General features: G+C 47.3%; 2 protein-coding genes across 2 annotated transcripts in view; both read left to right on the forward strand.

Annotated features, from left to right (window-relative positions):
* Positions 1-15,893, forward strand: part of LOC141915339 (uncharacterized) — a 47,241-nt gene that overhangs the window by 14,469 nt on the left and 16,879 nt on the right. Inside the window, exons 7-9 of the mRNA XM_074806834.1 lie at positions 227-3,034; positions 3,114-3,260; positions 4,996-5,058. Of these exons, the coding sequence (XP_074662935.1) occupies positions 227-3,034; positions 3,114-3,260; positions 4,996-5,058 (3,018 nt within the window). The remainder of the gene's footprint in view (positions 1-226; positions 3,035-3,113; positions 3,261-4,995; positions 5,059-15,893) is intronic.
* On the forward strand, positions 5,405-7,626 carry LOC141902291 (uncharacterized; the record flags this gene model as incomplete). The annotated part of the gene is made up of 3 exons (XM_074789953.1): positions 5,405-5,550; positions 7,282-7,429; positions 7,606-7,626. Coding segments are annotated over 3 exons (315 nt in total), but the record flags the coding sequence as incomplete, so codon positions are not given.

Below are 15,893 nucleotides of genomic sequence, written 5' to 3' on the forward strand. Positions count from 1 at the left end.
GTAACACCAGGAGTCACTCAACCACCAGTAACACCAGGTGTCACTCAACCGCCAGTAACACCAGGAGTCACCCAACCACCTGTAACACCAGGAGTCACTCAACCACCAGTAACACCAGGAGTCACTCAACCACCAGTAACACCAGGAGTCACTAAACCACCAGTTACACCAGGCGTCACTCAACCACCAGTAACACCAGGAGTCACTCAACCACCTGTAACACCAGGGGTCACTCAACCACCAGTAACACCAGGAGTCACTAAACCACCAGTTACGCCAGGAGTCACTCAACCACCTGTAACACCAGGGGTCACTCAACCACCAGTCACACCAGGTGTCACTCAACCACCAGTAACACCAGGAGTCACCCAACCACCTGTAACACCAGGAGTCACTCAACCACCAGTAACACCAGGAGTCACTCAACCACCAGTAACACCAGGAGTCACTAAACCACCAGTTACACCAGGCGTCACTCAACCACCAGTAACACCAGGAGTCACTCAACCACCAGTAACACCAGGTGTCACTCAACCGCCAGTAACACCAGGAGTCACCCAACCACCTGTAACACCAGGAGTCACTCAACCACCAGTAACACCAGGAGTCACTCAACCACCAGTAACACCAGGAGTCACTAAACCACCAGTTACACCAGGCGTCACTCAACCACCAGTAACACCAGGAGTCACTCAACCACCAGTAACACCAGGTCTCACTCAACCCCCAGTAACACCAGGAATCACCCAACCACCAGTTACACCAGGTGTCACTAAACCACCAGTAACACCAGGAGTCACTCAACCACCAGTAACACCAGGAGTCACTAAACCACCAGTTACACCAGGCGTCACTCAACCACCAGTAACACCAGGAGTCACTCAACCACCAGTAACACCAGGTCTCACTCAACCCCCAGTAACACCAGGAATCACCCAACCACCAGTTACACCAGGTGTCACTAAACCACCAGTTACACCAGGCGTCACTCAACCACCAGTAACACCAGGAGTCACTCAACCACCAGTAACACCAGGTGTCACTCAACCACCAGTAACACCAGGAGTCACCCAACCACCTGTAACACCAGGAGTCACTCAACCACCAGTAACACCAGGAGTCACTCAACCACCAGTAACACCAGGAGTCACTAAACCACCAGTTACACCAGGCGTCACTCAACCACCAGTAACACCAGGAGTCACTCAACCACCAGTAACACCAGGTCTCACTCAACCCCCAGTAACACCAGGAATCACCCAACCACCAGTTACACCAGGTGTCACTCAACCACCAGTAACACCAGGAGTCACTCAACCACCAGTAACACCAGGAGTCACTAAACCACCAGTTACACCAGGCGTCACTCAACCACCAGTAACACCAGGAGTCACTCAACCACCAGTAACACCAGGTCTCACTCAACCCCCAGTAACACCAGGAATCACCCAACCACCAGTTACACCAGGTGTCACTCAACCACCAGTAACACCAGGAGTCACTCAACCACCAGTAACACCAGGTCTCACTCAACCCCCAGTAACACCAGGAATCACCCAACCACCAGTTACACCAGGTGTCACTAAACCACCAGTTACACCAGGCGTCACTCAACCACCAGTAACACCAGGAGTCACTCAACCACCAGTAACACCAGGTGTCACTCAACCACCAGTAACACCAGGAGTCACCCAACCACCTGTAACACCAGGAGTCACTCAACCACCAGTAACACCAGGAGTCACTCAACCACCAGTAACACCAGGAGTCACTAAACCACCAGTTACACCAGGCGTCACTCAACCACCAGTAACACCAGGAGTCACTCAACCACCAGTAACACCAGGTCTCACTCAACCCCCAGTAACACCAGGAATCACCCAACCACCAGTTACACCAGGTGTCACTAAACCACCAGTAACACCAGGCGTCACTCAACCACCAGTAACACCAGAAGTCACCCAACCACCTGTAACACCAGGAGTCACTCAACCACCAGTAACACCAGGAGTCACTCAACCACCAGTAACACCAGGAGTCACTAAACCACCAGTTACACCAGGCGTCACTCAACCACCAGTAACACCAGGAGTCACTCAACCACCAGTAACACCAGGTGTCACTCAACCACCAGTTACACCCGGAGTCACTCAACCACCAGTTACACCAGGTCTCACTCAACCCCCAGTTACACCAGGAGTCACTCAACCACCAGTTACACCAGGAGTCACTCAACCACCAGTAACACCAGGAGTCACTCAACCACCAGTAACACCAGGAGTCACTCAACCACCAGTAACACCAGGCGTTACTCAACCACCAGTAACACCAGGAGTCACTCAACCACCAGTAACACCAGGTGTCACTCAACCACCAGTTACACCCGGAGTCACTCAACCACCAGTTACACCAGGTCTCACTCAACCCCCAGTTACACCAGGAGTCACTCAACCACCAGTTACACCAGGAGTCACTCAACCACCAGTAACACCAGGAGTCACTCAACCACCAGTAACACCAGGAGTCACTAAACCACCAGTTACACCAGGCGTCACTCAACCACCAGTAACACCAGGAGTCACTCAACCACCAGTAACACCAGGTGTCACTCAACCACCAGTTACACCCGGAGTCACTCAACCACCAGTTACACCAGGTCTCACTCAACCCCCAGTTACACCAGGAGTCACTCAACCACCAGTTACACCAGGAGTCACTCAACCACCAGTAACACCAGGTGTCACTCAACCGCCAGTTACACCAGGAATCACCCAACCACCAGTTACACCAGGTGTCACTAAACCACCAGTAACACCAGGCGTCACTCAACCACCAGTAACACCAGGAGTCACCCAACCACCAGTAACACCAGGGGTAACTCAACCACCAGTAACACCAGGAGTCACTCAACCACCAGTAACACCAGGTGTCACTCAACCACCAGTTACACCAGGAGTCACACAACCTCCAGTTACACCAAACGTCACACAACCTTTAGTAACACCAGGAGTCACCCAACCACCAGTAACACCAGGTATAATCGCACAAAACGTGTTTCATTTGATAATGGATGGCTAGAAATTTGATGTTTTAATATTGTATTTCATCTGCAGTGCGCCATACCACTGTCATCAGTACGTCTACTCATTTAACTACAACCTGTATGGTGAACCAGTTTATATGTAGTAAATGCGTCGATAATTCCGCTAGATGTGATGGGATACCGGACTGTGATGATGGAAGTGATGAGATAGGATGTGGTATGTTTATGTATTATATTATATTATTATATCAATCTGCCGCATATGATGGCTTTCTTTATAAAATCATTTTATTAGAATCATTTTCATCAGAAATATAGAATAGTTTCCTGTAAATGTTTTCATTGATGCACGTTCATATTCTAGCTACGAAGCTTATTCAAATTATGTAACGTTATTATTATGTAGTTACCACTCCACGCATTACCCTTACTTCAAGCGCTCCTACCTCTTCACAAACCTCTCCCTTTGCAACGTCATCTACAATGTCAGGATCAACTACAGCTCCGCAAACTACTACCAGTGAGTAATGCTTTATTGATTCTCTAAAATCATTCTGTACAAGTCTTTTGTATTATAGAGTGTATTTTCTAATTCTGATTAAATTCCAGTTTCGAATAAAGTAAGCGAGAATCTTGTTACATGTGTAATTTTTTAGGTACCACGTGCAAAGAACCCGTGGAATTAGACTTCGGATCTACTAGTCTACTGGTTACTGCTAGTTCAGAACTATCGCCAGCCCGAGATGCTTTACGCAATTCTAAAAAGGTTTTCCGATTCACCGAGAGAAATTGGATAAACGACAGAGCAAATGATGGAGTGTATTATCAATTCGAAATTAAAAGTTCCAATGCTCGGTTGATCGACGTCGAGTTTTTTGAAATGTTCGGCCAGACTTTCTTGTTTAAAACAAGCGTTGACGGCAAAACGTGGCTCAACGTGAAAGAAGAGGTAAATGTAGTTTTTATGAGGAATATTATACGTGTTCTGTTGAGGTAGCAGAATGAAAAGATAACGCCTTACCTTTCAGGCGGTTGACCCAGTCGCACAGGTGAAATTGAAAGTTCCACTTGGGAACCGCGAGGCAAGGTTTCTACGAATATATATAAAAGGGGCTAAAGATCAACCATCAGCTGTTTTAGTTAATGCAGTCTTAAGGGCTTGTTTTGAGGGTGGTAAGTCAATCTTATACTTTTTATATGATATTTTCTCCAGCGAGTATAATTTTACCATCCTTCCTGGCAGGAATTCGAACCTAATGGCATCGCTACACTCGGCAACACTAGACCGGTTGCGCAGGCACATGCGCAGGCTTGCGTAATGACGGAAATCGTAATGACATCGCACTCAGGGCCATTTTCGGTTATTTGAGTTAGTCGACTAAAGCACGTCTAAGTGAAACCGAATTTCAGTTAGTCGGAGCTATATTCCGGAAATAGTTCGGAAAGTAAGCGCATTCGGTTATTAGTTCCGTCTACTCAGTCGACTAGATACGAAAACCGAATTTGGCCCAGGCTAGTGCGGCAGGGATTTGTTCGTGGTTGAGTCTAGCGGTGAAATCAGGTTCTAGTAAACCCTGCCGGGGCGGATGACTAGCGGCGTTTGTTGCGAAATTCTATGATAGATCGATTCTTCGTTATCTTGATTTTAATCAAATATGATACTTTTTTCAATTCAAAGGCCATATCAGATTCACACATCGTTATTTTTTTTGCTATGTATGGTTGAACCGACTTTTTATTTACAATTCGTTCGTAACGATGAAATTGTCAATTTGATACTAATTGTGATTCCTCTTTCTCTTGCAGATGTGTTGTTCGATCAACGCTTATACAAACCTCCTGAACTATCTTCCATCCCCTGACAAACCTTATTCCTTCCTTTCAACACTAGCGTTATCCCACATTCATTCAGTCATTAATATCTAAATTGAAGTTTTCTTTATCATATGCAGGATCAACTTCTGCTATTTCCACAGCAGAAACAACTCCAATGAGCACGTCAACAGCAACAAAAGGTTAGTACTACTTACTACACATCATTCAATATATTAAGTATAAATTGATATTCAGGTTTTCCCACATTTTTGCTTCTTTACATTCTGGTCGTAATGAACCGATAAAATAATCACGCAAACAAATACTCTACATCAGATAAATAAACGAATCCAATTTAGAAGATTGCCGGTTCAACACTCGAACATTAAAGACTTCATTCATTATAGATATCACAATGCCCACATCCTTCTAATCGGTTATTTTGGTGACTTTTGAAATAATTATTTAGTTTCAACGACTTTGACCAGTGTCTCTACCGGGCCAACCAGTAGTTACTCTACTGAGCTAACTAGCAGTTTCTCTACTGGGCCAACTACTGCAAGCATGTCTACTGGACCTACGAGTAGTATCTCTACAGGACCAACTAGCAGTTTCTCTTCTGGACCAACAACTCCAAGCATGTCTACTGGACCAACTAGCAGTTTCTCTACAGGACCAACAACTGCAAGCATGTCTACTGGATCAATGAGTAGTGTCTCTACTGGGCCAACTAGCAGTTTCTCGACAGGACCAACAACTGCAAGCACGTCTACTGGACCAACTAGCAGTTTCTCTACGGGACCAACAACTGCAAGCATGTCTACTGGACCAACTAGTAGTTTCTCAACCGGGCCAACAACTGCAAGCATGTCAACCGGACCAACAAGCAGTTTCTCTACAGGACCAACAACTGCAAGCACGTCTACTGGACCAACTAGCAGTTTCTCTACGGGACCAACAACTGCAAGCATGTCTACTGGACCAACTAGTCGTTTCTCAACCGGGCCAACAACTGCAAGCATGTCTACTGGACCAACTAGCAGTTTCTCAACCGGGCCAACAACTCCAAGCATGTCTACTGGACCAACTAGCAGTTTCTCTACAGGACCAACAACTGCAAGCATGTCTACTGGATCAATGAGTAGTGTCTCTACTGGGCCAACTAGCAGTTTCTCGACAGGACCAACAACTGCAAGCACGTCTACTGGACCAACTAGCAGTTTCTCTACGGGACCAACAACTGCAAGCATGTCTACTGGACCAACTAGTAGTTTCTCAACCGGGCCAACAACTGCAAGCATGTCAACCGGACCAACAAGCAGTTTCTCTACAGGACCAACAACTGCAAGCATGTCTACTGGACCAACTAGCAGTTTCTCAACCGGGCCAACAACTGCAAGCATGTCTACTGGACCAACTAGCAGTTTCTCCACAGGACCAACTAGCAGTTTCTCTACAGGACCAACAACTGCAAGCATGTCTACTGGATCAATGAGTAGTGTCTCTACTGGGCCAACTAGCAGTTTCTCGACAGGACCAACAACTGCAAGCACGTCTACTGGACCAACTAGCAGTTTCTCTACGGGACCAACAACTGCAAGCATGTCTACTGGACCAACTAGTAGTTTCTCAACCGGGCCAACAACTGCAAGCATGTCTACTGGGCCAACAAGCAGTTTCTCTACAGGACCAACAACTGCAAGCATGTCTACTGGACCAACTAGCAGTTTCTCAACCGGGCCAACAACTCCAAGCATGTCTACTGGGCCAACAAGCAGTTTCTCTACAGGACCAACAACTGCAAGCATGTCTACTGGACCAACTAGCAGTTTCTCAACCGGGCCAACAACTCCGAGCACGTCTACTGGACCAACTAGCAGTTTCTCTACAGGACCAACTAGCAGTTTCTCTACAGGGCCAACTAGTAGTTTCTCTACGGGGCCAACTAGCAGCTTCTCTACAGGACCAACTAGCAGTTTCTCAACCGGGCCAACAACTGCAAGCATGTCTACTGGACCAACTAGCAGTTTCTCGACAGGACCAACAACTGCAAGCACGTCTACTGGACCAACTAGCAGTTTCTCTACAGGACCAACCACTGCAAGCATGTCTACTGGACCAACTAGCAGCTTCTCTTCAGGACCAACTAGCAGTTTCTCTACCGGACCAACTAGCAGTTTCTCTACTGGTCCTACGAGCAGTTACTCTACGGGACCAACTAGCAGTTTCTCAACCGGGCCAACAACTGCAAGCATGTCTACTGGACCAACTAGCAGTTTCTCTACAGGACCAACTAGCAGTTTCTCTACCGGGCCAACAACTGCAAGCATGTCTACTGGACCAACTAGCAGTTTCTCTACAGGACCTACGAGCAGTTTCTCTACCGGACCAACTAGCAGTTTCTCTACTGGTCCTACGAGCAGTTACTCTACGGGACCAACTAGCAGTTTCTCAACCGGGCCAACAACTGCAAGCATGTCTACTGGACCAACTAGCAGTTTCTCGACAGGACCAACAACTGCAAGCACGTCTACTGGACCAACTAGCAGTTTCTCTACAGGACCAACCACTGCAAGCATGTCTACTGGACCAACTAGCAGCTTCTCTACAGGACCAACTAGCAGTTTCTCTACCGGGCCAACAACTGCAAGCATGTCTACTGGACCAACTAGCAGTTTCTCTACAGGACCTACGAGCAGTTTCTCTACCGGACCAACTAGCAGTTTCTCTACTGGTCCTACGAGCAGTTACTCTACGGGACCAACTAGCAGTTTCTCTACTGGACCAACAACTGCAAGCATGTCTACTGGACCTACGAGTAGTATCTCTACAGGACCAACTAGCAGTTTCTCTTCTGGACCAACAACTCCAAGCATGTCTACTGGACCAACTAGCAGTTTCTCTACAGGACCAACAACTGCAAGCATGTCTACTGGATCAATGAGTAGTGTCTCTAGTGGGCCAACTAGCAGTTTCTTGACAGGACCAACAACTGCAAGCACGTCTACTGGACCAACTAGCAGTTTCTCTACGGGACCAACAACTGCAAGCATGTCTACTGGACCAACTAGTAGTTTCTCAACCGGGCCAACAACTGCAAGCATGTCAACCGGACCAACAAGCAGTTTCTCTACAGGACCAACAACTGCAAGCATGTCTACTGGACCAACTAGCAGTTTCTCAACCGGGCCAACAACTGCAAGCATGTCTACTGGACCAACTAGCAGTTTCTCCACAGGACCAACTAGCAGTTTCTCTACGGGACCAACAACTGCAAGCATGTCTACTGGGCCAACAAGCAGTTTCTCTACAGGACCAACAACTGCAAGCATGTCTACTGGACCAACTAGCAGTTTCTCAACCGGGCCAACAACTCCAAGCATGTCTACTGGACCAACTAGCAGTTTCTCTACAGGACCAACAACTGCAAGCATGTCTACTGGACCAACTAGCAGTTTCTCTACAGGACCAACTAGCAGTTTCTCTACAGGACCAACAACTGCAAGCATGTCTACTGGATCAATGAGTAGTGTCTCTACTGGGCCAACTAGCAGTTTCTCGACAGGACCAACAACTGCAAGCACGTCTACTGGACCAACTAGCAGTTTCTCTACGGGACCAACAACTGCAAGCATGTCTACTGGACCAACTAGTAGTTTCTCAACCGGGCCAACAACTGCAAGCATGTCAACCGGACCAACAAGCAGTTTCTCTACAGGACCAACAACTGCAAGCATGTCTACTGGACCAACTAGCAGTTTCTCAACCGGGCCAACAACTGCAAGCATGTCTACTGGACCAACTAGCAGTTTCTCTACAGGACCAACTAGCAGTTTCTCTACAGGACCAACAACTGCAAGCATGTCTACTGGATCAATGAGTAGTGTCTCTACTGGGCCAACTAGCAGTTTCTCGACAGGACCAACAACTGCAAGCACGTCTACTGGACCAACTAGCAGTTTCTCTACGGGACCAACAACTGCAAGCATGTCTACTGGACCAACTAGTAGTTTCTCAACCGGGCCAACAACTGCAAGCATGTCTACTGGGCCAACTAGCAGTTTCTCTACCGGGCCAACTAGTAGTTTCTCTACGGGGCCAACTAGCAGCTTCTCTACAGGACCAACTAGCAGTTTCTCAACCGGGCCAACAACTGCAAGCATGTCTACTGGACCAACTAGCAGTTTCTCGTCAGGGCCAACAACTCCAAGCATGTCTACTGGATCAATGAGTAGTGTCTCTACTGGGCCAACTAGCAGTTTCTCAACCGGGCCAACAACTGCAAGCATGTCTACTGGACCAACTAGCAGTTTCTCGACAGGACCAACAACTGCAAGCACGTCTACTGGACCAACTAGCAGTTTCTCTACAGGGCCAACTAGTAGTTTCTCTACAGGGCCAACTAGCAGCTTCTCTACAGGACCAACTAGCAGTTTCTCTACCGGGCCAACAACTGCAAGCATGTCTACTGGACCAACTAGCAGTTTCTCTACAGGACCTACGAGCAGTTACTCTACGGGACCAACTAGCAGTTTCTCTACTGGACCAACAACTGCAAGCATGTCTACTGGATCAATGAGTAGTGTCTCTACCGGACCAACAAGTAGTTTCTCAACTGGACCAACAACTCCAAGCATGTCTACTGGACCAACTAGCAGTTTCTCTACCGGGCCAACTAGTAGTTTCTCTACTGGGCCTACGAGCAGTTACTCAACTGGACCAACTAGCAGTTTCTCTACAGGACCTTCGAGCAGTTTCTCCACCGGACCAACTAGCAGTTACTCTACTGGACCAACTAGTAGTGTCTCTACCGGACCAACAAGTAGTTTCTCTACTGGGCCAACAACTGCAAGCATGTCTACTGGACCAACTAGCAGTTTCTCTACTGGGCCAACAACTGCAAGCATGTCTACTGGACCAACTAGCAGTTTCTCTACAGGACCTACGAGCAGTTTCTCTACCGGACCAACTAGCAGTTTCTCTACTGGTCCTACGAGCAGTTACTCTACGGGACCAACTAGCAGTTTCTCTACTGCATCAACAACTGCAAGCATGTCTACTGGATCAATGAGTAGTGTCTCTACCGGACCAACAAGTAGTTTCTCAACTGGACCAACAACTCCAAGCATGTCTACTGGACCAACTAGCAGTTTCTCTACCGGGCCAACTAGTAGTTTCTCTACTGGGCCTACGAGCAGTTACTCAACTGGACCAACTAGCAGTTTCTCTACCGGGCCAACTAGTAGTTTCTCTACTGGGCCTACGAGCAGTTACTCAACTGGACCAACTAGCAGTTTCTCTACCGGGCCAACTAGCAGTTTCTCTACTGGGCCAACAACTGCAAGCATGTCTACTGGACCAACTAGCAGTTTCTCTAGTGGACCAACAACTGCAAGCATGTCTACTGGACCAACTAGCAGTTTCTCTACAGGACCTACGAGCAGTTTCTCTACCGGACCAACTAGCAGTTTCTCGACAGAATCAACTAGTAGTTTCTCGACAGGATCAACAAGTAGTGTGTCTACTGGACCAACTAGCAGTTACTCAACCGGGCCAACTAGCAGTTTCTCCACTGGACCTACGAGCAGTTACTCTACTGGACCTACGAGCAGTTTCTCTACCGGACCAACTAGCAGTTTCTCTACCGGGCCAACTAGCAGTTTCTCGACAGGATCAACAAGTAGTGTGTCTACTGGACCAACCAGCAGTTTCTCTACAGGACCAACCACTGCAAGCATGTCTACTGGACCAACTAGCAGCTTCTCTACAGGACCAACCACTGCAAGCATGTCTACTGGACCAACTAGCAGTTTCTCTACAGGGCCAACTAGCAGCTTCTCTACAGGACCAACTAGCAGTTTCTCAACCGGGCCAACAACTGCAAGCATGTCTACTGGATCAATGAGTAGTGTCTCTACTGGACCAACTAGTAGTTTCTCAACCGGGCCAACAACAGGAAGCATGTCTACTGGACCAACTAGCAGCTTCTCTACAGGACCAACCACTGCAAGCATGTCAACTGGACCAACGAGCAGTTTCTCTACTGGACCAACTAGCAGTTTCTCGACAGGGCCAACAACTGCAAGCATGTCTACTGGACCAACGAGCAGTTTCTCTACAGGACCAACCACTGCAAGCATGTCTACTGGACCAACGAGTAGTTTCTCTACTATGCCAACAAGTAGTGTCTCTACTGGACCAACAACTGCAAGCATGTCTACTGGACCAACTAGCAGCTTCTCTACAGGACCAACCACTGCAAGCATGTCTACTGGACCAACGAGTAGTTTCTCTACTATGCCAACAAGTAGTGTCTCTACTGAACCAACAACTGCAAGCATGTCTACTGGATCAACTAGCAGTTTCTCAACCGGGTCGACAACTGCAAGCATGTCTACTGGACCAACTAGCAGTTTCTCTACAGGACCAACTAGCAGCTTCACTACTGGACCGACAACTCCAAGCATGTCTACTGGACCAACTAGCAGTTTCTCAACAGGGACAACAACTCCAAGCATGTCTACTGGATCAACGAGTAGTTTCTCTACTGGACCTACGAGCAGTTACTCTACTGGACCAACTAGTAGTTTCTCTACTGGGCCAACAACTCCAAGCATGTCTACTGGATCAATGAGTAGTGTCTCCACCGGACCAACTAGCAGTTTCTCGAGTGGGCAAACAACTGCAAGCATGTCTACTGGACCAACTAGCAGTTTCTCTACAGGACCTACGAGCAGTTTCTCTACCGGGCCAACTAGCAGTTTCTCTACCGGACCAACTAGCAGTTTTTCGACAGGATCAACTAGTAGTTTCTCGACAGGATCAACAAGTAGTGTGTCTACTGGACCAACTAGCAGTTACTCAACCGGGCCAACTAGCAGTTTCTCCACTGGACCTACGAGCAGTTACTCTACTGGACCTACGAGCAGTTTCTCTACCGGACCAACTAGCAGTTTCTCTACCGGACCAACTAGCAGTTTCTCTACTGGTCCTACGAGCAGTTACTCTACGGGACCAACTAGCAGTTTCTCTACTGGACCAACAACTGCAAGCATGTCTACTGGATCAATGAGTAGTGTCTCTACCGGACCAACAAGTAGTTTCTCAACTGGACCAACAACTCCAAGCATGTCTACTGGACCAACTAGCAGTTTCTCTACCGGGCCAACTAGTAGTTTCTCTACTGGGCCTACGAGCAGTTACTCAACTGGACCAACTAGCAGTTTCTCTACAGGACCTTCGAGCAGTTTCTCTACCGGACCAACTAGCAGTTACTCTACTGGACCAACTAGTAGTGTCTCTACCAGACCAACAAGTAGTTTCTCTACTGGGCCAACAACTGCAAGCATGTCTACTGGACCAACTAGCAGTTTCTCTACAGGACCTACGAGCAGTTTCTCTACCGGACCAACTAGCAGTTTCTCGACAGGATCAACTAGTAGTTTCTCGACAGGATCAACAAGTAGTGTGTCTACTGGACCAACTAGCAGTTACTCAACCGGGCCAACTAGCAGTTTCTCCACTGGACCAACTAGCAGTTTCTCTACTGGACCTACGAGCAGTTTCTCTACCGGACCAACTAGCAGTTTCTCTACCGGGCCAACTAGTAGTTTCTCGACAGGATCAACAAGTAGTGTGTCTACTGGACCAACTAGCAGTTACTCAACCGGGCTAACTAGCAGTTTCTCCACTGGACCTACGAGCAGTTACTCTACTGGACCAACTAGTAGTATCTCTACTGGGCCAACAACTCCAAGCATGTCTACTGGATCAATGAGTAGTGTCTCCACCGGACCAACTAGCAGTTTCTCTACCGGGCCTACTAGCAGTTTCTCCACTGGACCTACGAGCAGTTACTCCACGGGACCAACTAGTAGTTTCTCTACTGGACCAACAACTGTAAGCATGTCTACTGGGTCAATGAGTAGTGTCTCTACCGGACCAACAAGTAGTTTCTCAACTGGACCAACAACTCCAAGAATGTCTACTGGACCAACTAGCAGTTTCTCTACCGTGCCAACTAGCAGTTTCTCTACAGGACCAACTAGTAGTGTCTCTACCAGACCAACAAGTAGTTTCTCTACTGGGCCAACAACTGCAAGCATGTCTACTGGACCAACTAGCAGTTTCTCTACAGGACCTACGAGCAGTTTCTCTACCGGACCAACTAGCAGTTTCTCTACTGGTCCTACGAGCAGTTACTCTACGGGACCAACTAGCAGTTTCTCTACTGGACCAACAACTGCAAGCATGTCTACTGGATCAATGAGTAGTGTCTCTACCGGACCAACAAGTAGTTTCTCAACTGGACCAACAACTCCAAGCATGTCTACTGGACCAACTAGCAGTTTCTCTACCGGGCCAACTAGTAGTTTCTCTACTGGGCCTACGAGCAGTTACTCAACTGGACCAACTAGCAGTTTCTCTACAGGACCTTCGAGCAGTTTCTCCACCGGACCAACTAGCAGTTACTCTACTGGACCAACTAGTAGTGTCTCTACTGGACCAACTAGCAGTTTCTCCACTGGACCTACGAGCAGTTACTCTACTGGACCAACTAGCAGTTTCTCTAGTGGGCCAACAACTGCAAGCATGTCTACTGGACCAACTAGCAGTTTCTCTACAGGACCTACGAGCAGTTTCTCTACCGGACCAACTAGCAGTTTCTCTACTGGTCCTACGAGCAGTTACTCTACGGGACCAACTAGCAGTTTCTCTACTGGACCAACAACTGCAAGCATGTCTACTGGATCAATGAGTAGTGTCTCTACCGGACCAACAAGTAGTTTCTCAACTGGACCAACAACTCCAAGCATGTCTACTGGACCAACTAGCAGTTTCTCTACCGGGCCAACTAGTAGTTTCTCTACTGGGCCTACGAGCAGTTACTCAACTGGACCAACTAGCAGTTTCTCTACAGGACCTTCGAGCAGTTTCTCCACCGGACCAACTAGCAGTTACTCTACTGGACCCACTAGTAGTGTCTCTACTGGACCAACTAGCAGTTTCTCCACTGGACCTACGAGCAGTTACTCTACTGAACCAACTAGCAGTTTCTCTAGTGGGCCAACAACTGCAAGCATGTCTACTGGACCAACTAGCAGTTTCTCTACAGGACCTACGAGCAGTTTCTCTACCGGACCAACTAGCAGTTTCTCGACAGGATCAACTAGTAGTGTATCTACTGGACCAACTAGTAGTTCCTCTACAGGATCAACAAGTAGTGTGTCTACTGGACCAACTAGCAGTTACTCAACCGGGCCAACTAGCAGTTTCTCCACTGGACCTACGAGCAGTTACTCTACTGGACCTACGAGCAGTTACTCCACGGGACCAACTAGTAGTTTCTCTACTGGGCCAACAACTCCAAGCGTGTCTACTGGACCAACTAGCAGTTACTCAACTGGGCCAACTAGCAGTTTCTCCACTGGACCTACGAGCAGTTACTCTACTGGACCAACTAGTAGTTTCTCTACTGGGCCAACAACTGCAAGCATGTCTACTGGACCAACTAGCAGTTTCTCTACTGGACCTACGAGCAGTTTCTCTACCGGACCAACTAGCAGTTCCTCTACCGGGCCAACTAGCAGTTTCTCGACAGGATCAACAAGTAGTGTGTCTACTGGACCAACTAGCAGTTACTCAACCGGGCCAACTAGCAGTTTCTCCACTGGATCTACGAGCAGTTACTCTACTGGACCTACGAGCAGTTTCTCTACCGGACCAACTAGCAGTTTCTCTACCGGACCAACTAGCAGTTTCTCGACAGGATCAACAAGTAGTGTGTCTACTGGACCAACTAGCAGTTACTCAACCGGGCCAACTAGCAGTTTCTCTACCGGGCCAACTAGCAGTTACTCTACTGGACCTACGAGCAGTTTCTCTACCGGACCAACTAGCAGTTTCTCGACAGGATCAACAAGTAGTGTGTCTACTGGACCAACTAGTAGTTTCTCTACTGGGCCAACAACTGCAAGCATGTCTACGGGACCAACTAGTAGTTTCTCTACTGGGCCAACAACTGCAAGCATGTCTACTGGACCAACTAGCAGTTTCTCTACAGGACCTACGAGCAGTTTCTCTACCGGGCCAACTAGCAGTTTCTCTACAGGATCAACAAGTAGTGTGTCTACTGGACCAACTAGTAGTTTCTCTACAGGATCAACAACTGCAAGCATGTCTACTGGACCAACTAGCAGCTTCTCTACAGGACCTACGAGCAGTTTCTCTACTGGACCAACATCTTCCTTATCAACCCAATCTACTGTTCCAGGTATTCCTTCTTTTCCTTTTCTGTAATCAAGTTGTATTTTAATTGTACGGGTCTGTTTATATTATATGTGTTTTCAGCACCATGTACTAAGGTCAATGGAATGGAAAATGAAGCGTTTATTGATAATGACGACATTGTTTTGATTGGTAGTAATAACTCTGTAGAAGATGTGCGCCCATCTGGATCTGGGGCACAATCAAACTTACCATTTACATCTGTTACAATTGCCATCAGTAATATTCCTATACAGATCGGAAAGATCATTCTTGACACCACTGGAACTGACACATATACAGTCGATGTTGATGGAAAACCTTTAAATGAAGTAAGGCTAAAAATATGTATTTCCTAGGTTATCCTTACCTTAGCACCGAAACGATAGTTACATTTGTAACCTTGTACCATTCATTTTAAACCGACCTCAAAATTGCACTTCATTCGGTGGATTAACATTTTCAGGATGATGTGATCAATTCAGTTGAAAATGGCAATTTCCCCCCCAACGAACCACTGATATTGAACGACAATATCTTTGGCAAGGAAGTGAAAATAACTTTAACCAAAAGAGCTGATTCCCCGTCACAAACATTTAAGACATCTATATTTGCATGTTTTGAACAAACAACATCAGGTTTGTAACGACCACATATTGGACATTAAGGTGTATTTCAAGCAACGGCTGTTGCGTATTTGTAAATGAAACTATGTAAAATGAAAATAATGATATGTCATTAGATGCACCCTTGGAACTTTTCTTTGTAC

This window comes from Tubulanus polymorphus, chromosome 1, assembly GCF_964204645.1.
Source record: "Tubulanus polymorphus chromosome 1, tnTubPoly1.2, whole genome shotgun sequence".
NCBI classification, from domain to species: Eukaryota; Metazoa; Nemertea; class Palaeonemertea; order Tubulaniformes; family Tubulanidae; genus Tubulanus; species Tubulanus polymorphus.